Genomic DNA, 23,657 nt, shown 5'->3' with positions numbered 1-23,657 from the left:
AATTTCAAATTTTCATTCGAAATCAATTTTCTAGCTACATGAATTTCATCATCGAGAAATCGAAGCGGCAAATTTTTTTCTAAGGACTAATAATCAATTAAGTAACATGAGAAAATTTGTAGAGGAGCCGCATTAACCTGTTGTCGAATAAATACGTGATGAATAGTACTTTATAGAATACTAGTTCATTAGACGCACAATCCTTCGCTACTAACCAGATTCTACTGCATATGTGTTAGTAACAAAAGCTCCATACGTCTGATAAACTAGTTAACCTATAAAGTAGCATTCGTCTTGTCGTAAAAATATATATGATATATAGATTTCATTTCTTAATCGGGCGGCTAAGCAAAAAAAATGTTCTGCCTTCTAAATGAATGATCTATGGTCGAATGATTAGCAATTGAATCACAGAATTTACAGAAATCATCTACACCAGTAATTAATTCTCTTGATTAATTATCACTATCGAAAAAAAAGAAGAAATCCTATTTCTACACTTTCTAAACCTCACTTTCCACAGCGTGCAAATTAATCGATTCTTGGTTGTCGTATTCATTGAAATGTTCTCATATTCCAGCTGTGGCAAGTGAGGTATTTCCATCCCGATACTAATAAGTCGTACTACTGTAGCAATACGGCGGTGTAGTTCATTTTCAATTCAAACTATCCTGAAGAATGAATATATTCAGGAATTCCGCATGAGATTTTTTTCCGACTTCTTTTCATTTGAAATTGAACTACGCCGCGATACGTCGGAAATATTCACTAAAAAAAGTATTCTAAATCTATCTTCGGAGTAAAAAAATGTACAGCGAATTTAAGGCACCTCTTTTTCTTGGGTAAATAAAAACAGCCAAATATTCTTCTCAATAACAGCCAAAAATAATTTTGTTTAAAACGCCAAAAATGCCAATTGTTTTTCTTCGTTCTTTGTAGAAAAGTAAACTTCGATAATAAAAGGTGGCGCTCTGCGAATAATGGCTTGTATATAAAACAATTACAAATTTCTATGTAATATATACATATATATAAATATGTGTAGTATATATAATGAAACAAAGAGGGCGCCATAGTAATAATAGTAGTAGTAGTATTACTAGTAGTAGTAGCTGTATTACTCTCCTTTCGCAGTGGTTCAGCCTGCGCAAAATCATCCGACATCATGCCTTTGATTCAGGACAGGGTCCACCAGATTTCGTGAAAAAGTTTCAGCTGAGAATAGAGGTTAGGTTTGACGAATTGGTACATTGCTTTTACACAGGGTGGCACCACTGTCTGCCCATTTACAAATCCTTTGAGTTTTCCCTGATTTTTCCATGTGGTTACATAAAATTCCCGCTGAGTCAATGAGAGAAATTTCTAGGTTTAAAATGTTACAATTCATGCATTTTCGTTGAATCATGTACTGATAAAGAATCATGTACTGATAAAGAAACTCTTGGTCAATAGCATTATCTGAATTCCCTGAGTTTTCCAGGTCTTTGGTAAAATTTGTAAAATTCCTTGAGTTTTTTCCCTGATTTCTACTAGATTCTTTCCAGGAGTTTTCCAGGTCAGTGGCCACCCTGCTACTGACAACGCAAAGTAGCCAAAACAGAGCTCATCGAAGATTAAGAATCATCATTAGTAAAACTAATCGTGAACTTATTCAGTGAAACTTTTCCGTGAAGCTGGCCGCGGAGGTCGGTCTCTATTGGAAGGCGAGTGGTCCACAGCGAAAGGAGAGTAATACATCGACGATGACAATGATGAGAGATATTGATTTTATGGATGAGCATAACTCGTACCTAAATGGACCAATTTGCGAAAACGCACGTGTACTCCCTTCACCTGTGGTTGGTCAACTGTTCACGAGAAAAAAGAGAAAGAGATATGAAGAAAATAAAATAATAATAATAATAATAGTAATAATAATGAAATGCACACGACAACAACAATTCGTTTTAAATTCACGAACGCCGCCATCTGTAGTAAGTAGCGCCACCACATGGAGAAAATAAACATTATTACATGACACGACCCGGTTCCGCAGTTGTGTGATTTAAGTTCTCGTGATTTATAATTTCCGGGGTTCATCGTCGAAAACGAATGGCGGGTAAGGACCCAGTTTAACAGCTGTGCCAGTTTAAGGAACTGAGTCGTTAGGATGAATAAGATGAGAATTTGAATTGAACACTGGCAGCACCACTTTCAGCCCATTTACAAACCACTGCGTTTCCCCTGTGATTACATAAAATTCGCCCTGAGTGAATCAGAGAAATTTCTAGCTTTAAGATGTCATAAAATTATTCATTTTTTATGAATCACACGATCAATAGCATTATCCGAATTCCGCGTGTTTTCCAGGTTTTTGGTAAAATTTGTAAAATTCCCACTTGAGTTTTTTCCCTGAGTTTTCAAGGTTTTCCAGGTCAGTGGGCATCAGTGACTGTTTAGCACTGTTCAATATTCATAGAACAGTCTCACAAATGTAGAACTGGGTCTGAAGCCATATATGCTGCATATATATTAGAGTTAAAATATAACTGTCTTAAGGAAAAAGAATTTATAAAAAGAAATGCTGCCAAGAGTGCAGAACTTTGCAACGTCAGATATCTACTCAATAACAAGTCATTAAATTATTTCCAATTAACCGGAGTAATCTTATGGATAACTCCATGCCTACTTGTGCCTACTCTCTGCTGGGTGCAGGGCTGCCAACCTCTGAAAAATCCTATCAGTAATGAATTGAATTAATTTCAGTAACATTTCATTGAAATATGAAGGAAAATGTTCAAATTAATCAGTAATCAACATTAAGACCCTCAGTAACACCTTTCATATTTCTGTTTGCAAATTATTGCTTGTTCTCAAATAGTAACAAATACTGAAAATCAGGAACAGTTGGCAGCTCTGGATATTGTAACAAATTCTGGCACTCTTGGATTCACAAATGGACAGTATCAAAACGCAATAGACAAATCATTAGTGTCATTTCATATATAACTGACAATACTATATATACATATATATACCGAAAACAGTGACCTCAACGCTATCAAAAACAAACTCCGAAAAAAATATCCAACAAAAAAATATTTCTAAAACATGTGTATGATAAAGTGTGTATGTGTGTGTGCACGCGCGCGCTTAGACACGAAGTGCTTCCTGTGAATACTACGAATTCAAATCCACTATATTACAATCAACATAAATACACTGTTCTACAAAGTAAGGACGAGATAATGTGAAAACGCTTCTCAATAAAAATAAATCAGTCGAAATAAGACCGCCGAGAGACCGTTCCGAAATTTCGTGGAAGGAAAAGAAATTTGTGTGAATTGAAGAGAAAAAAATCGTACACACTGTTTGTTTGAGATTGATGTTCTTTCGGTTTTTGTGGATAAGATAAATGAGTGTCGAACAGATATTAGTTGATATCGTGATAAGCGATAAGTTGATATATATGGAGAGATTATAAACGATAAGACGAAGTTGATAACTTGATATGATACATGAATTGTTAAGTCGCCGATTGGCAAAAGGTTTAGTTAATTTTCACAACTTATTCTGTTCATCTCGGGCCTTGATTATTTTAGGGCCCATGAACGTGATAAACTACGACATAATTAATCACGAATTTATCTACGAATCGCGTATTTAAAACATTGACTATTTCGACTAGATTTGGCAATGTCAATGGGGTAAGTTGGCCTGCCCTCTGGTGGAAGGATTACGCACCACACCTATACACAACAAACAGATCCGCCGCAGCACAAAATGCATTGTTACGTAATTCGAAACTTACATCGATCTGAGCACATTGAATGATTATAGAGGCAAACGATCGCGGGTCGCGGAGAAGGAAAAAGAAAAAATAATAAGAAAATAAATGACGAAAAATACAAAATGAAAATAAAATGAATAGAAATATGATTTAAACAAAAAGCAACTTAAACACAAGAAAAAGTCTATCATACGAAAGGGTATTTATATAGGGACGCGATGCCTACTTGGTTGAAATGCTCAACAATCTGACAATTCCGTTAAAGCCAGCCATCCTGTTACTGATCAAGACAATTATTGATCAAAGTATTTATACAAGTGTTGATTTTAGTAACCAAAACTGTTCGCCAGTCAGCTATCTTGATTCTGATCAAGCTGATTTTTGGGGTTACAGGTGTAACTATGGTATATGCAATTATAACATGAATATCAAGACAATTTGATCAAAGCAGTTTCAAAATTTCATACGGAAACCTAATTCTTAAGGTTTTCATGCAGAATTCTAAAAATACTTCAATTAATTGTCTTTATATTTGTTTTATGATTGTATCTACCATAGTCACACCTGCTGCAAAAAAAATTTATGTCAACAGTATCAAGATGGCCGACTCGTAGCCATTTTTGTATGCCAAAATCAATACCTTTGAATATTTTTTAGTAAATGTGCTGATTCTGGCGAGCATAAATAGCTGCCAGTCGGCCATCTTGACTACAATCAACCAAATTTTTGGGCTGCTCATGTACCCAGACTAGTTTCACGTACACACCAAATATCAAGATAACTTAACAAAGAATTTTCAAAATTTCGCATTAAAACCTTAAAAATTTGCAAAGGTGCTGATTTTGCAAGCATAAATGGCTGCCAGTCGGCCATCTTGATTCCAATCAATCCAATTTTTAGGCTGCAGGTGAAGCTCGAGTAGTAACATGTACACACGAAATATCAAACTAATTGATCAAAGCATTTTCAGAATTTTCCCAGAAAACCTCATAAATGCGTTAAAGTCATGATTTTGCCAGCATAAATGGCTACCAGTCAGCCATCTTGATTCTGAACATGCAAATGTTTTAGGCAGCAGGTGTGACTATGGTAGATACAATCATAAAACAAATATCAAGACAGTTGATTGAAGTATTTTCAAAATTTTGCATCAAAACCTGAAAATCATGTAGAAGCGCCGATGTTTTCAAGCATAAATGGCTGCCAGTCGGCCATCTTGATTCTAATCAACCCACTTTTTGGGCTGCACATGTGGCTAGACTAGTTACACGTACATACCAAATATCAAGATAACTGAACAAAGAATTTTCAAAATTCTGTACGAAAACTGAAAAAATAAGCAAACATAGTGATTTTGGCAAAGTTAAAATGGCTGCCAGTCGGCCATCTTGACTCCAATCATCCCAAAATTTGGGTTGCACATGCGCATAGACTTCTAAAAAACTGAGGAATGAATGAAAAGTGAGAGCAATAGACTTCTGAGGCGATGCAAACACACAATCATTATGAATAGATGTATTTATATATACATCAGCCTAAAATGCTGTTAGTTTTAATGCCACCAAAAAAGGAACAGTAGCACTCAGATGTTTGGCAAATAACGAGCATTCAAATGACAGATTATCACATCTCGGTAACGTAAATCATCGAGACCGGTTTGAATCTAAAAATCTTTATGAGTTCATCTGTGGACATCTCGATTCTGTCATAATACAGCAGCTTATTCAACATGGAAAATATATTTCAATCAAGAGGGGGTGGTCAGAAGGGAAATGAAGACAAAGCTATCGCATTTCCGTACGCGAGGGACAGGGCTAAAGGTAAACACAAGCGCCGTACGGTTGTTGTTACTTACGTGAGGGTATTTTCTTGAACACGGTTTGACTGAAGAAATTGCGGAATCGTTCTGAATAAAAACTAGGTCGATGTACCGATATAGTATCCTAGAAATAGAGAAAATAATCAGGTCAGTTTCCAGGAATTCCTATTATGACATTACCACATCAATTAGATGATGTCATAAAGGGCGGCGCCACTTTCCGCCCATTTACGATTCCCTTGAGTTTCCCCTGATTTTCAAGTGATTACAACAAATTCCCCCTGAGTCAATCAAAAGAAACTTCTAGGCTACAAATGTTACAATTCGTGCTTCACATATTGAAAAAGAAACACGTGGTCAGTAGCATGATTCGAATTCCCTGAGTTTTTCAGGTTTTTGGTAAAATTCATACTTGATTATTCTGATACCCTGGGGCTGGTTTTATAAACAGGTATTATCAGGGGTTAACTCAATTGAAAATGAATTGAGTTAGCCCCTGGGTTAAAGTTTTCCGAGTATTCCCAGGTCAGTGGCCGCCTGTTCACAGCGAGGTATTCACATTGTTGGCTATAACTCACCCCGTCGTGGACGATACTTTTAAGCGTGTGCTCGAATTTCTTTTTAAATCGATACGACTGTAGAATATCGATGATACCGACGTATAGTAGCAGACGTTCTCCGCGTGCGTTACGAGCCGGTATACCACCCGGTCTGTAAATAAAAACACAATAAACATAGCAGATCGGAATATCTGATATCTCTACTAAGTGTAGACAGTTTCAAGTAAATCAACGTCAAAGATAGTAGTTTAATAATAATAGGTAATAGTTTAATCGAAAATTAACTCAGGAATTACTCTGATTCTGTGAGTATTTTTATATTTTTGGGATTCAATTGGCTGTAAATAGCTAAATAGCGGACCAAGTTCCACGGTTCTGAGTTAAATTTGACTCTATAGAGTTAAAACATTGAAAATGAATGAACTTTAACTCAGAGTTAACTCTAACACACAACTGTGGAACCATGCCCTGCTAGTAATCTTGTGTTTTGTTCTTGTGGTTTGAATACAGCGGTGCCTTGCAGATTTTTGCCTAGATTTGCCTAGAGTTGGCCTTCACTTCAGTTTACATTTCTGAAGAAAATAACTTCCCTTAAACGCGAATAATTTCGAGCCTAAAATAACTTACGGAATGTCAGCGTCGTCCTCGACCTCGATCGGTTCACTGTCTTCTGCCTGAATCGATTCGAGCGCAGTTGAAAAATTCGCCAAACGAGTTTTCACCGATTTACCTCTTTGTAGAGCTACGAACGGGAAAAACCAGAGGGAAGCATTAAAATCATTGAAAAACATTAAGAGACAGCGTATTGACATTGACTAATGAATGGGGAGTGAGCCTGTGTTACCAGCTTTCCTATCATACAGCACGGATAATGATAGGACAACTCGATCAAAATTCAGTTACTTCTTAATAAAACGCCCCAGAAAAAAGTAATTAACCCATCGAAAAACTGAGAGACAAGATATTGATATAAATTGAGCGATGAGGAGCCTATGCTGCATTAGATATTCTATCAGATGACAGGTCTCCTCGATCAAAATTTGGATAATTTTTAATGACTTTCATCTAGACTTTTCTTTGTCGAAAAAATTCTAACATAAATTCAAATTGATAATTATGCGGAAGCGACTATATCATTTCTGTCTTTTTCCTAGTGATTTTTTTCGACAAGAATGATAGTAATTTGACATCGAAAAAAGTAGTTAAACTGCGAATTAACTCGAAACGAATTGTATTTTGAGTATATCTTTGATATTTTCAGACGCGGAGTGATAATCAGGCTTGATTATGGTTATTGAGTACTTACGTCGACCAGGAGTCCCAGCGCCTGTTGGACTCATGTCGTCAGTCGGCGATTTCTCTTCTAATTTCGCCAGTTCTTTCTACAAAACAGGCAAATATCAGAAAAGCATTAGGAAAAAGCTATTAACGTATCGAAAATAAGATTGATTCGTTAAAAAAAATCTGACGTACCTTTTCTCGTTGGGCTAGATCCAAATTATGGACGCCCAACAGTAAACTGAAATCCATGATTTTAAAACTTTCTAATACCTGCAGATACAAAACACATAAAAACGAATCACAACTGTAGCATACAACTAAAAACTAAATAAAAATTTCAAATTGCCCATTTCTCAAAATTAATGAGTTTTAAAGGAGTTTCTGGAATTTGCAAAAATCAAAGGAGTTTCAAGCACGGATGGTTAGAAACTCCGCATAACTGCACCCACCGACCCCATTAATCACCTACCCGACAATCTCTGCCGATTGTTTTAACGAGCGCGCTGTACGTCTCCGCCTCGAGGAAGATTCCGTCCGGATGATTATCGCCGAAATCGAGATCTTTCAACGTCGGACTTTTTTTGTTTCGTTCGTGTTTGGAAGCTCTACGCTTGTACGTGCTGCCCTTCAGGTCGTATTTCTCGTGTTTTTTTATCGACGTCGGAAGCAGGTTGTTCATCACGAGGAATCGAATGTTTTTCCCGCCGCACTGTCAACGCAACGAAAAACACAATATTGTATCTATCATAATCAGGGTGGCCACTTTTTTACTGTGATCTAAATTATCTCAACTTATTTCCTTGGCTTATCCCTGACATGGTCTGCTAAGAATCCGGTCAATTAACACAGTCAAATACAAAAGACATAGGCGGAAAATGTTTGATATTACGTGCGATCTAGCAATCTGAACAAATTTTACTGACTTTTCCCTGATTTGTAGCTTTTCTTTTTTTCTTATACAAAATTACCTGACTTTTTTTTCAAGAGAAAAATATTTCCTCGCTGTACGGCGTATGATTGATCCCTTACCTGATAACAGTATAAACCGTAGAATTTCGGCAGCAACGTACGTGGATTCTGGTTCAAATTCTGTAAAAAAAAATCGATAACATCATTGTAAACGCAAAGATTTAACCCTTTCAGCGCGTCTACACCGCAGTGCAATGTATAATAAATCAATGATGACTAGTACACCGCATTAAGGCGTATTGATGTAATAAGTTTTTATCTCTATTGAAAGATGGCAGCACCTGTCAAACATAGTGATATATTATTAACTAACAGTACACCGCACCATGGGGCAGATGTATTATAGAGGTATGACTGTTATTCAATACACTGGGGTGGAATTTCTTAAAATCATCTCCAGCAATTAATTAGTCAGCTCCGGAAAGGTTTTAAATACGTCTGGATTTTGGTATGATAGTCCATCTTCAGTAAGTACTCACCATGTAATAACCGGGCAGCAGTTTCTGTAAGAATTCAGCCTCTTTGTGCATGACAGTTTTAATGATGAATTCATCGTCGGCCGATATGTAAAACACGCTCCCGCTCGCTCCCGGATTCGACAGTTCAACCAACGATTCGTTACATAGTGACATCTAGTGGTGGAAAATACAAACAAAACGTGCATAGCTTCAAATGCTGATTTCGTGTGGCGGCCATTCTAGTAGAAAAGATGGCCGCTTCCGTAAGATGGATGGCTGCCTCTATAAATCTTTCATGCGATTACGCGAAATTCGAGTGAATCAGAAAAATTTCTAGGATCAAAATGTTTCGATTTATACATTTTTCATTGAACCACGTACTGATAAAGAGGGGTGGATGTAAAGATGACAGGGGTGGCGCTTTAAACCCCGAACACTGTTACTTACTAAGAAATCCTCTGCTTGGATACCAAACAATTCGCGAAAGTATCTGAACGCCACCGGAGCGTACGTTTTAAAACGAAAATCACTATAGTGATGAGCCGGAGTCAAATTACTACCTTCGCTGTAGACAGAAAAGAAGAAATTCATGATAGAATTGAATGTTTTTACTTGGAAATAAGACGACAACTTCGTCAACAGCAGGGAGAAATTGGATCATCTTTCGTGCTGAAAGTCGCAAGAGAAAGAAAACATGGCCAACATTATGAATAAACTGGTGCACTAATACACCTTTACGAAAGAGATGTCTGCCTTCATAGATCTCCTTGTGACATCACCCACAACCTTAGAGGAACAACAAGAATACTGCGCCTGATATGTCATCAGCACAATTCTAAGCCTCCTCCTAGCAGTGAAACCAAAAACAACAACAACATTCATAGGCCTAACATTCAGGAAGAACAGACAAAAGAAAACCCGCAATAATTCAGCCTAAGATCAAATGTAAAGTTGTCAAGTAACCTCCGGGACAACTATGATACCCGTAACTAAGTATAAATCTTCACGCGCTGATTATACATTTAATTGATAGGGTTGTGGTGTACCAGCTATTCCGGCTGCGCAAAATTAGAATATTTTCAATAAATTGAAAACGATTCTTACCGAATCGTAGAATTTGAGAAATCGTTGATAGATCTCAATTAAGTTTCAAGTTCGAGAATAATTCAAACGTTGACATAGTACTAGCGGAGGAAGGAGGGGAGAGGGCAAAGGAAAGGAGGATATTATTGAAATATTTACCCCGGAAAGACGACACTTTCCACGACGGCGAAATCCTGCATCAACACGTCGCGCTCGGGTTTCGACGATAAGCCACCGATGCTCTGTTGAATACCTAACTGTATCGCGGCCATCAACTCCGACGTCGGTTTCTACAACGGCAAAATTTTAAAAGTAAGGATAATCGTTTCTGAGCCGTAAGCTGAAATAAAACCGATGTGAAATCGAAGAACGACTTCGAGTCACTGAAAAGGTACAGAAATATATAGCAATGACAACCATTTGAAAAAAAACAAACTATGAATCTATTAAAACTTTGAAAAGATGTAGTCAGGGAATTGTAGGACTTCCGTCACAGAATGACGGTAACAAAAACAAAAAGAAGTTGCTCCACCCCACCACTAAAAAACAGTCTATATAGCAATGACAACCATTTGGAAAAAACCATGAATCTATTTGTGCATTCATCGAAACTTGGAAAGGATGGATTTAGGGAATGTTAGGGCTTCCATCAAGTATGACGGTAAAGCAAAAGAAGTTGCCCCGCCACTAAAAAAACTGTCTATACAGCAAGGACAAGCGTTTGAAAAACAACTTTGAATCTATTTCTGCATTCAATGAACCTTGGAAAAAAGTTGGAACCGTAAGGCCTATGGTATCAACAAAACCGACACTACTTACCTGAAAAAACACCAGTCCTAAAACATCCTTCATCCAATACTGCGAGCACGGTTGATGCCGATAGTTGAACACGAGCGTCTGTTCGGCGGGCACCTTTGAAATATCGGGCATTGACATCGAAAATTCGCGCGTCGGCGTCGGAGCCGATGACTCGCGTATCGTTTCGACGCTCGGTTTACGGGAGCGACGCACGGAGGAGTCATTCCCGCCGGACGAGGACGACATCGACGCTACGTCCGGGATGTCCATGCTCTCTTTCAGTATACTCATCGAACGCGATACTTGTTTGTACAGTTTCTGCATTTCCGGCGCGCTTAACGTTTTCTTATTGCGTTGGTATAAACGCCGTTTGAATTTGCCGTCGCGACTTTTACCGTGGTACGCCCCGAACCGTGTCTTCAACGACGGCACATGGCGTAACGCCGACTCGACAGCGCCGCCTGTGGCGTCCGTGAAATCCTCATCGCTGTCCACCTGCACGGAGACGGTCACCATCCCCGGCTTCGCGAGCGGATCAACGTGTGTCGGAGATAAACTCGGCGATTGTAAATACGACGCTTCGATGCCATCTGGAGGCAATCGCTGAGATCGCTTCGATTCTTCTTCGTCGTTGTCGTCGGGGGTAACGATCATCGGAATGGCTGCGCTTTGTTGCGACAACGACCGCTCGAAACTTGATTGTCGTTGAAGTCGACGAGGTTCGGTCCTCGCGACCTCGTCGTCGATGCTGTTGCGTCCGTCCTCGCGATAATACTGCCTGCGCTGCTGCTGCTGCTCGAGTGAATCCTCGCTGCGACTCTGCGTTAAACCGGCCGGCGGAGGCGGAGAGGCACCGGCGACTTCCAGTCCTTCCTGGCGACGGAATTTACGACGTAAATCTCTAACGCGACGCGTCGTTTTCATCAGATTGACGACGGATCCGAGTCGTGTCGTCTCCGCGGCGACGTCAGACGACTCGTCATCCTCGAGGAAATCCGGCAGCACCGAATCATTATCGATCTTATAACGCTGCAGACGAGTTTTAAACTCGGCGATCGACTCGGCGAGTTTCGTCGACGGTAAACTCGCCGAACGCGGCCGTCCCGGATGATGGTGCACGTTGACGGGCCCGGCGCGATGCCCGCGGGCGCGTTCCCGCACCGGTTTAGGGCTGCTTACCGTCTCTGATAAGCGATTATGTGCGAACGTTCCCGCTTGGTTGAAATCCTGAGGTCGAGACGCGATTTTCTTGAACGCGCCGAATCCATCATCGGTATTACTACCTTGATTGTTCGTAGATGGCGCCGTTTGGCGGTGATGAACGGTTGCTTTCGTGACGAGCGACGATACGTGAATTTTCCCGAGGCTGAAGAAACCACCGCCGGTTGAACCGGTCGATAAGCCTTTGAATAAACCGGTCGATGCCGGCTGCTTCAACGGGACATCCTTCGCGAAACAACGTTCTCCGGGACGGATGAAAAAACAATTCGGATTCTCGCTCCAGACGAAGTTTGTGGCGTGTAACGGTAGCGCAGCGCCGCGGCGTTTATCCAACAGAAACCGCGGGTACTCGTCCTCGGGCGTGCGCCACAGTCCGTGGTACGATTTCGGCCAAAACGGTGACAAACGTCGACTTTTCGTGAAGATCGCTTTTCCGAAACTTGGGAAACGTGATCGGGAAATTCCGACGCGGACGGAATCGTCGTCATCTTCGTTGTCGTCAGTAACCGCGTCGATGGTTACGACGGGAACGAGCGGGTCATCGTTGCCGTCAACTCGATTGGAAACAACGCTGGAAATCGCCGCGAAATTATCCGTGCTCGCTCTCATCCGTTCAGGGGCGTCAACTCGAGGAGCGTTCGTGCCGCATGAACTCGCAACGGTCGACAACTCGTCGATCGACTGATCGGTCGGTCGACTCGTCAGCACGTACTGCGACAGGAATTCGACGCGTTTTTGCGAATTCGCCGACAACATGAACGGACCGCGGATTTCGTCTTCGTCGTCGAGGTAATCGACCAACAGGTCGTCGCCGTTGGTCGACGATGCGGTCGACGCAGCTCGAAACGGGAACAATCGCGGCAACAATCGATTCAACAACGACGACGAAGTCGCCGCTGCCGACGACGACTGGTCGGATTTCGCGGATGATGCTGAAGACGATGTTGTTGTTTTCGAGAGTTCGGTGATGTTGACGTGACGCGGAAGGCAATAAGGTAATACGGCTAAATTCAACAAATCCGGCGTCAAAAACACGATCGAATGGGCGCAGTGTAACTCTTTAAAAACGGTGCCGAGGAAATCTTTACCGCACTGCACCGACGTTGTTAGGTCGAATATCTTCACAACCTCCGGTACGGTCAACCGTTCGAGACCCGCTTCATCGAAATGTTGCGCTCGCTGAGCTTTATAGAGTAGTTCTTTCAACGGCCGCAAGAGGTCGTTGCTGCCGTTATTCGCAGCAGCAGTTTGTGTACCACTAGCATTATCTACGGAACTACTAGTTTTCGAAACGCGAGTTTTCATAACTTTAAACTTCACATATTCGGCCGTTCGAGGATAAAAGTTTTTTCGGACATGTCATTTCCGACATCGCTGTATTCTTCCAACCCATCTTTTTGATTAATCTATTGTTTACTGTATTGCATAAAAGATGGCTGGCTCTGGAAGTACCCTTATGACATCACCATCATCATCAAATTGCCTACTAATTATTAGATCTAGAACTCTTCCAGAAACCATGGATGATAAGATCCAATTACTAGTCGCCAATTTATAAGCGGATTCAAAAGGCAGTCATCTTTTATTGAAGGATCTTCTTTTCTAAGATCGATCATTGTTCAATTCAAGTAACTGGAATGGATCACTTTAATGCTATATGAAACAAGGTCCTGATGCTTCGTATAGATAGATATATTGTTGTTAGGTTGAAATGACAAGAAGGTTCACGTTAAGTTGACCTTCATTCGATTTCCATCGATTAGAATACTTAAGAACGTGCCTTGTCAGATTGTCAACGTGTATCGATTCAGATCTTGTTTACCGTCGAAGAAACCTCTTAAAAGCAGTCGGACAAGTGCCGTACATCTTCATTTGTCTTCCATCTTTCTGTCATCATACGGAGACGAATGAGACGAGACGAGATACGAAAATGGAAACTCTGAATCTACGAACGAAGCTACCAGCCGTCGGTTTGAAGGAATAAAGAGTTCCGTCGATAGAAAAGGCTGCCCTTCTATTGAATCAATGATCGGAAGAAGGATGGGAAAAGGGCAGAGATGGAGGAAGGAAGTAAAGAAAAAGGAAAGATTATAAGAAAGAGATGGAAAATAGAGGTGTTGTACCATGCTGAACAATTAATGTATGTCCGCACGAAGGCACAACAAGATACAAAAGTCGCAATTTTTCAATGCAATTATATATAACTTTACAGTACTTATATCTGTAAAATTTTGATATACAGATTAGTTACTTGATTGGCCGGTTTTACAGACTGGTACCTTGAGCCAGGGGGCTAATTTAATTCATTTTCAATTTAGTTAGACCCCAGGTTAAAGGTAATACCGGTCTATAAAACCGGGCCCAGACGAATTTCTTTGAAAAAAAAACATGGTCTCCTCTTTCTCTTTCATTTAGAACATGAAACATTTAACGATCGACTAACGTGTCTAAAGTAGAGAATCTTAAGTCGATAAGTCTCGAGTAGAGTGTCTTAACACATTACAGACTAGAGCACAACGCGACGACGATCAACAACGTAATTAAGAAGGCAATCGATCAGAGTAATTCAGTGTCATCTTCACGATCGTAAACCCGCAGTTTCTGGAGTTGACATAAACAACAAGCTAATGGTATACGGCCCTGCATATAACATGAACAGGCGGCAGCGATACTCTCAGAGAGAGGTTGTTTCTATATTGAGATCATTTCTTTCCCATACCATTCAGTTAGACTTTGATATTCAAGTCATAAAGACATTACCAAGACATTTCAATTTCAGATGAACTACAAAAAATAATGTGAACTAATTTCAACTTTGCTTGAGAGGATGTCGGGTGGCCTAACTAGCAGTTTTTGTAGTACACACCTGATATAGGTCTTAATAGGACCAACAAAGATGGCCAGTTGAAGTGAAAACATTGTTTTTAGATCCATTTTACCATGTATTGAAGGATTACCAAAAAGTCTCCTTTGAATGGGGTGGAATAGAAAAAAGTGACCCCATAGAAATAGACATTAGACAAATGCTAGATCAGCGCACAAAACCTGTTGCATCCGGGTTTTCCACACAATGGATAGCTGCTGCTGCTGCTGCTGCTGCTGCATATAAAACCAGAGATATTTCAACAAATAAATCCCAGGGATTAAATTAACAAAACCTTTACATTGATTTGTCAAGCATCAATACAGCCTTTTTCTATAAAAGGTAAGCAGTGAATGCGGAGAGCAAGAGCAGAGAGAGAGAGAGCATGGAATGATGAAGACACAGAGCCAGCAACCGACGAACAATGAAAGAACGGGGAAAAAAAATCGATCCGATTCCGTCGTTTACCGCCTCGAGTAAGAAGTCTCTGCCGAGGTTGAAAAAAAAATCACGTAATACGTCAATAACTTTGACGTGGATATTGTATTGAGCTGATGAAATTTCTAATCGAACGTATCTGCAATTGAGTATCTTATATCGCCTGAAATGATGCTCCAATTAATGTTGGAAAAGGACATTACCTACTAATTAAATAGAGCTGCTCTTTTCAAAGGGCGTACTCTTTTATCAGATCGGAGAATCCGTTTGCCTCCAATCATACTCTATTATTGGCCACGTGACTTTTTGGAGTGTCCAGAACCTCCTTTCAGTCAAGGTGGTGTGATTCAGATTTTGTGTGGAGCCAACCGGAGATTTCGGACGGAGGTCATAAAAGAGTAGACAACTATAACATAGCACCAGAACAACAAGATACATCAGTGACATAGCACTGTAACTAAAAGATGGCATACGCTAGATGTTGGGACGGCCGAATCAGGGCTTGATGTGCGTCCCATAGATGCGCGTGATCAATCAAAATATTTTTGCCGTTGGTTTTGAGCTAGTATCTTGTACGTACCATGGACAATTCAAGAGCAAATAGAAACCGTAACGACAATATACCAAGTTAGGTGACACCCATAGACATTTAGAGCACATTCGAGTGATGAATTGATCAAGTCATCGATACAGAAATTGTCGTTCAAGCTTCACGCGATCATTCAGTGTTTAAAAATATGATTTGATCGCTCGTGATCATGATCGATCGATCGAGAATTTGCCACGCCAAAAATAGCGTCGACGCGGCTATAAATAGCGAATCGAACCGCCACCGATGAATATATACCTCATAAATTCATGGATTGAAACCCGAACCGAGGTAATATCATTACCCGAATAGACGGAATCAATGAGTTAATTCCGAAACAATTTTGGGTGGAGTAGAATTTTCTGAGAATGTTGTCGCACGTAAGCGATGACGACTCCTATACAACTAATTATATCGATTGACATTTAAACATTCTCATGCCCTTTATCACTACATAGGCTTCCTCCTCAATATCTCCCCTTCACTATCTGCATTGCTCGTCGTCTATCATGTTTTCCGCATCTTCTCTTCTCTCTCCTGCCTCGCATCTTCATTTTATATCGCGTTACATTCCGAAAGCCTGACAATATGAAGTCGTAATCCATCAATCCTGATTGATAAACTACCTGAGATGATATTATATATATAAATCATCTGTTGCTTGCAGCATCTCAAAGATGCTTGAAGTTGGTAACAACTTTAACAAGATGAAGGTCTTGTAATTGCCTTCTTCTTCAGATGTAAGCCTTTCCTATGATGAATATACATCGATGGTACCGTAGATGGAAAATGGAGATTTCATTAAACTTCGACTGACCTGACAGAGGATCCAGATGGGGTCCTGACAAGACTTATAAGGCTGACAAGACTGAGGAGGTTGGAAACTGCAAGACCTGTTTAAGAGGTATCCTGAGCTATCATATGGCCAGGTTCTGATTCTTAAGACAATTATGCTTCATCGGCTTAGGAGCTTTAGTTGGAAAGACCAGTTGCTCAAAAGTTAGTTAAAGATAACCGGCCGATAAATACCATAGTAACAATGAACTTTGAATTGTCACTATGTCAACTATCCACTGGTTAACTCTCACCAACTTTTGAGCGACTGACCCCTGTTACAAGGTCTGGTACAGTCACTGAAGTCAGAACTATTTCCCTCATATGTAAATGATGTGCCCGTGACAGTGGTGGGTGACAACACGAAGTCCAAGAATTATCCGGTCGATGGTCTGTAACTTTTTCACCATCGTGGAAATGAGGGTGGTACCTACGTATACGTCGACCGTAATGAGATATTAGCTACATCAAAGGTGATAATGCGTCCACCAGCGCGATAACCGCGGGGAAAGTAATAACGCTTGATTGAAAAATGTCCAGGTATTGGAGGGAAAGGAGTCGTCATGCAACGCAATGACACCTACGTTAATGAGAGATATGACCACGGATGGCTCACTGATAAATGTGTTCTGGACATAAGAATCAAATGACTAAAGCATCGCTATCCTCCAAACAAACAACTGTGTAAACACCAGGCCAGTATTTAGGGAGGGGGATTTCGAAGGCTCATTGACAAAGTCCCCCCAGGCCTTCCAAACATTTGAGCATCGATTTCAAAAGATTTACAGATGAGTAACAGTTTTCACTTGTTTTTGTTCACATGCTTCCAAATTTACTTGATTTGAGGTAGATTTGTAGGAAAAAGAAGCTAGCTTTAGCCTAAATATGCTAGAAGTTGGGAAATTGTTCTTTTCATATCTAATTTTCAAAAAATTTTCCTGCGCAAGAGTACTAGCAGGACCCGGCATTTGCATGGGCTAAAAAAAAAATTCACTTTCATGAAAATCAAAACCCCGGAAGACATGACAGGCTACGGGCGTGAGCATCCCAATGGTGCTTTATGGAGAGAAGTGACGTCAAAATGTATCAAAAATGGGACAAACATAAGTAAAATGGTCGACAGCCTAATCACAATAATATTGGCACAACAAGTGTCAACGGCAGCTTTCAAACAAATAGAATACTGGTTTACCTGCTGCATGACTGCACTTTATAAAAACCATCAACGATAACAAAATACCTCATCAATTTCACATTAACCAAACCGCAAATATTTCCTAAATCCAATACGTCAATTCCCGATGGCGAAACATATCTACGATTCGTAAATCATTACATAATTCCTGATGGCTTCGCTCGCGAGAAATAAAAAAACAACAACAAAAAAATCCAATGAGACGAAATCGCTATAATCATCTGTGTCACATGGAGCAGTGATCTCTATTCATTGCCCGTTCCATTAATGTTGATGATGATGGCGACGGCGATGTAGTCGCGATGCGTTTGGGCGTGATGATTATACTTCGTTTCATAAATCGACAACAGTCACATCGGCGAACGTTGGAAAGATTTTGCCATCGGCGACGAAAACGCGGATGACGAAAATAATAGACACCGACATATGAAGGGGTTAACTCACTGCGAAGAGGTGCAACGAGTGGAAGATTCAAATTTGTTCAAATTCCAGAAATTCGATTGAAATATCAGATCCTAGAGATGTCTTGGTTTAATGAGGGTTTGAATGTGTGACATGAAATGAATATAGTTTCATATAGAAACTGGATACATCACTATTGACAGATGTAGTGCATATCGCTAGAAATGCAAGAAACATCATTATGGATGTATAAAACATCACTAATGATGTAGTAGACACCATTACTGGTATAACGGACATCAAAACTGACAAAGCAACAGATCAAAAACCAAAATGGCCACCAATCGGCCATCTTGGATCCGATTACCAATATCAATATTGTGCGAGAATTTTTTGGTCATACACAACATATCCAAATTCGAAGACGACTTGTCAAAAATTGTGTTCACAAGAAATCTGATGCACAGATACACATGCCAGACCACCACAAAGACGGTCGCATAGTCATAGCTTAGACTTAAGTCCAGTCTAAGACCAACATGGATCCATAGCCATAGCCAATCTACCAACTTAAGCACCAGTCTTAAGATTTTAAACCACTTTTGGACTTAAGTCAAGACTGTGCAACTGGTCCCAGTTCCATAGTCAAGCCAATCTACCAACTTAAGACCAGTCTTAAAGACCACTTTTGGACTTAACTCAAGACTGTGCAACTGGTCCCGGGGGTACAGCATATGCCCGAATAGCCTTTCGGCCAAGCAGGCTAAAAGAATGGTTTTCTCATCCTGACCATCACATATTTACACGACTACAAAAATTTACCGTTCAGTGCTGAACACAAATCTACGAAATCCAGATCTGACCGAGTTGAAAGCGCTACATCACCGCGACTCCGATGAAAAGAAATAAATCGAAGTTGACACAAAATAAACAATACCCCTCGAGAGACGCAATTTCAAGAATTCCGAACAGCTAGCTACGCGACGCTTAAAAACACAATCGAAAATCTCATCAATCCAGAATACGCGCCATAGAGGTGCGAGCAACCACCGCGCGATTGAAAGAAGAAAAAAAAAACATCATTCATTCGCCAGATCCCTCGAGAAAATGAAGATCAAGTCGAATCATTAGTTACTGTCATCCATCCGCGGTTGTAAAAACAGCTGTAAAACTCATACACCGCGACGATAGCAATTCATGCGTCTTAAACCTGGTGGATATATCTCCACTGATCGTCAATGTCACTTATTCAAGTATCAATCCGCGCCAATTCTAGAATTGTAGTAACTCTCACATGGATATATAACAGCATGACTCTAAAAAATTACGACTAATTCGTTCATCTATGGTCCACGTACAGTTAGAGTTAATGATCCGGGTGTCGATGACACCATTGAGAGGTAGAACTTACGATGATGAATATGTCAGCGGAGAGATAAAGCTGTAACAAACTGGTATAAATGGGTGTGGTAGCTAGATATGAACTATAAACCAATACCGGCATCAACATCGCTGTCGCCGGTGTACCGCTATCAACTAACTCTTACTGCTGCTGCTGCTGCTGCTGCTGCGATATACAGATACTTCCCTGTCTGGATGCTAGTATGAGTGGGATGAGATGACATTATTAAACCAGACTTCAATTGTCCGTCATTTCGGAAATTGTTTACGACTAATGATTTGATGAAGAAGAGTGCTTATCAATTAGCGTTCTCCCCCCAAGGCAGGGATTTGAACCTGATGCCATCGTTAAGACTCGGCCACGGCACGAAACCCTGCCACACTAGACCCAGGTGCGCAGCTGCAAGCACAAGTTTGACACACAAAAACTTGCGACCCTAATCAGATTGCGCATTGAGGATAAACTATAAATTGGAAAACCCAGGCCTAAATGAAACGGCACACCCGCGTTAGTGTTGCAGGGTTTCATACTGTAGCGAATCTCATGACGCCATCAGGTTTGAATCTATGCCGAGGAGGATGCTCAATTACCCGATTAATAAATGAGTGAATTAACGACAGATCAGACCGATACTTAATATCGATACTTGATCAATTAGTAAACAGTTAATATTATAGATTAATAGAGAGAAGTGCTTGAAATATTGAATATATAGCAATCGTGTACTCCTTAATAAACTGTTATCTATGATTAAAATACAACCTGTCACTAATAATTAATAAATTATATCCTGCTTGAGTTAATATATGGCAGTGTTAGAAACACCCGAAAGTTTCAAAGCAGCAATTAGATTTTTGAGAAAATGTGTTGCAATATTGGATAAAGCGAAGAAAAGGGCAATTGTCATTTATACTTGTAGTTGGAGCCTACATAAGAATGTCGGATCAATGTATGTACCCTGAACATGTCCGTTAGGATATACAGAGCCAGAAGTCATATAAACAAGGTACACAAAAAATAATCTATTAGTAAAATCAATTCATTTGAATTTGATCTTTAAAAGGTTCTCCAACTAATCGCTACTGAATGACAGGCGGATTTGAGTCCTGCACTCAGGCTGCTTAAAGTGTGAGAGCAACACTTTGAAGGCTGTCGTCCGATCGTGAAGTTGAATGAACAATCCAAGAGTCTTAGGAAACCATTATCCAACGATGTAAAGCAAGAAAAAATAAACAAAGAACTACTGATCATGTTTATATTGTAATATATGGCGGTGGCCGTAACCTCCCCGCAAAAAAGGCTAAAAAGCTCATCTGGAAAACAGCGAAAGAGGATACACATATGTCACGAAGATCATGACCATGAATTTCATCAATTTCATTAAGGGGGACATTTCACTTCCGTCAACAGAGTCAACAATAGGTTTTCGTCGCTATTCAGTAATAAAACGGACCGAACGTCAACTCCCCTGCCTGCGGTACGCCTATCATCGTCACACCGCCACTGGCAAGTGTCGTGTCTTGATTCTATCATATTTCGTCGAAATCGATAATGATGCACTTTACGAATATCGCAAGTTATGTTGACATTAAAAACTAAGCTTCTTCCTCGAGGATATTATTATTATTATTATTAAAACTGTCAAGGATAATTTAAGGTTTTATACCCGATCTAGTTTTATACTATCGTATGTCATCCTGGATAAAGGACTTACTTTTAAATGGCAGCCATATTCAACAAATTACAGAAGTAGTTTTGAATTGATAAATGTGCAGAAATTCTAATAGGGCTAGGTTTTTTAGAACTCGACTAATGCATGGCAATGTTCTGACCCGTATTTCTATTCTAACATTGCATGTATCAACAAGTTTAACCCCTGTTTTATTTCCACTAAGTGTGTTGGATCTGTAAAGGTGGTTTATTGCCAGAAGATGTGATAGGTTTGTAAAGGACACACGAAAAGTGAGCATAGCATCACATGTAATCATTCAACAAAATGATTAAGAGCAACAATTGATTCCCTATTTCAGGATTAACTGTCAGTCAACTGCACTGCTGACCTATATATTTCTAATCCAACTAATTTTGGCTCGATAATCTTAGACCAAATCTTTAAATCCGATTAATTGAACAAATCAAAAAATTTTGACTTTATTTACGTTTCTAACCCTAAAATAAACTTTCTCAAGTCTATTAGTCACAATCTTATCGCGGGGGCAGAAACCTGACCGATGCCTTAATGCCATGATCAGTCGCAGTTTACATAAGCATTAAGTGTTTTATCAAATTCATATTCAACACGATCATACGATACATTAATATGGATTTATGAACAATCGAATATATAAATCCACAGACTCAACATGTCACGCGCGCGCCTACAGAAATGAGCTACGCCTAGATAAAAGTACTACGTCAACCCGCGCGCACATCCCTGGCTAATTCTCCAGTAGACTCGGATAGAGATGGGGTGTAACTGCTTATCTAACTATTTATTTATTTCTCACACCCTAAACATCATCGACTATGTAGATATGTTATATTGATATCGGTATCGATTTCGCCCATTCTTTAACACGCCGCCCAATTTAACATCGATTGTTGCAAGATGATAAGGTCACGGAAAGTTTAAATGCGATGCCAAATGGGAGAAAATATACCATCGCCATAAGCTGAGGATAGATGAACTTTTATTGGGCGATTTTTCTGGAGGGTATTGAATAATTACAAGAGAAAGGAAAGAGAAGGGGAGAGAGGGAAGAGAGAGGGAGGAGAGATGGAAAGAGGGAGAGGATGAAGAGAAGGGAGAGGGGAGGAGGAGATAGGGGAGAGAGGGAAGAGTGAGGGAGGAGAGATGGAAAGAGGGAGAGGATGAAGAGAAGGGAGAGGGGAGAAGGAGGAGATAGGGGAGAGAAGGGGAGAGAGGGAAGAGAGAGGGAGGAGAGATGGAAAGAGGGAGAGGATGAAGAGAAGGGAGAGGAGAGGAGGAGATAGGGGAGAGAAGGGAGAGAGGGAAGAAACCTTTTTTCAAAACGTATTTATGGTATAAACTAACATAGGCCTACATAATACATCTATGTAGCTCAGATAGTTAGTAATGAAAGAATTCAAATTAACATGTTCGAAGCTGGGCAGATCCAAAGGGGCCTGAGGACTTTGCATCTACGGCACTTGCGCTCATGCACCAAGTACGTGTACACAACTTCTAGGCCTCAGATTTTTTTAGCCCCCTTATTGAAAATTCCTCGATTCACCCCTGCCACTTAAAGATTTCCATTTGGCAGAAAGTTTGCTTTCGGCAGGATTCGGAAATTTTCGTTAGGATCTGAGATATATAGCTACTATGAATGCTATATTTGTCCATACGAATAGTAACCATTGAGGCAGATCATAGTAAGAGTTCATATAGTGAATGACATAGCAAACAGGAGGCACAACTAAATGTGTATCAACTGATCTCTTATTATAGACCCCAAACAAATACACACATAATAGAATCAATACAATGAGTACAAATCACTGCCTTGTTGCCATCTAGTGACAATACGATACGAAGCTAACTTCGACTTGTATTGTTCATTTACGACACTGGCATTGCCATCTATTGAGGATATGACGAAACAATTTTGGCAAATACACGCGAATCACATATGTAATGTACAATCCAGCAGCCAATTGCTCAAAAGTTAGTTAGATAGAGTAAACGAATGAATACCATAGTAACAATGCAATTTCAATTGTCACTAAGTTAACTATCCACTGGTTAACTCAAACCAACTTTTGAGCGACTGGCCCCAGACTTTGATCTAAATCCAGATATCCGCGTTAGCTAAAAACACCTTTAACGTCGCGATAAAAGAAACGACACCTGAAAAACATGTCTCTCAGCAAAACCCAATAACGAAGCTAATTAATCAAAAGAAGAATCTCCCAGAAACGAACTAGGCATAAAAATCTTTCGTGTAATAATAACTCT

General features: G+C 40.1%; 1 protein-coding gene across 4 annotated transcripts in view; it reads right to left on the bottom strand.

Annotated features, from left to right (window-relative positions):
* The window catches only part of LOC141913989 (phosphatidylinositol 4-phosphate 5-kinase type-1 alpha-like), a 38,007-nt gene that overhangs the window by 11,913 nt on the left and 2,437 nt on the right, over positions 1 to 23,657 (bottom strand). For 3 of the 4 annotated variants that reach the window (XM_074805227.1, XM_074805225.1, XM_074805229.1), the window contains exons 4-14: positions 10,099 to 10,229; positions 9,304 to 9,421; positions 8,878 to 9,030; positions 8,459 to 8,518; positions 7,899 to 8,138; positions 7,622 to 7,699; positions 7,455 to 7,530; positions 6,776 to 6,890; positions 6,167 to 6,299; positions 5,625 to 5,712; positions 1,791 to 1,847 (exon numbers count right to left, since the gene is read on the bottom strand). In XM_074805227.1, the coding sequence (XP_074661328.1) occupies positions 1,791 to 1,847; positions 5,625 to 5,712; positions 6,167 to 6,299; positions 6,776 to 6,890; positions 7,455 to 7,530; positions 7,622 to 7,699; positions 7,899 to 8,138; positions 8,459 to 8,518; positions 8,878 to 9,030; positions 9,304 to 9,421; positions 10,099 to 10,229 (1,249 nt within the window). The remainder of the gene's footprint in view (positions 1 to 1,790; positions 1,848 to 5,624; positions 5,713 to 6,166; positions 6,300 to 6,775; positions 6,891 to 7,454; positions 7,531 to 7,621; positions 7,700 to 7,898; positions 8,139 to 8,458; positions 8,519 to 8,877; positions 9,031 to 9,303; positions 9,422 to 10,098; positions 10,230 to 23,657) is intronic. The other variant, XM_074805228.1, reaches the window with a different exon arrangement.

This window comes from Tubulanus polymorphus, chromosome 12, assembly GCF_964204645.1.
Source record: "Tubulanus polymorphus chromosome 12, tnTubPoly1.2, whole genome shotgun sequence".
Lineage (NCBI taxonomy): Eukaryota > Metazoa > Nemertea > Palaeonemertea > Tubulaniformes > Tubulanidae > Tubulanus > Tubulanus polymorphus.
Note: the sequence above shows the minus strand (reverse complement) of the source record. Positions and strands in the feature narration are given on the sequence as shown.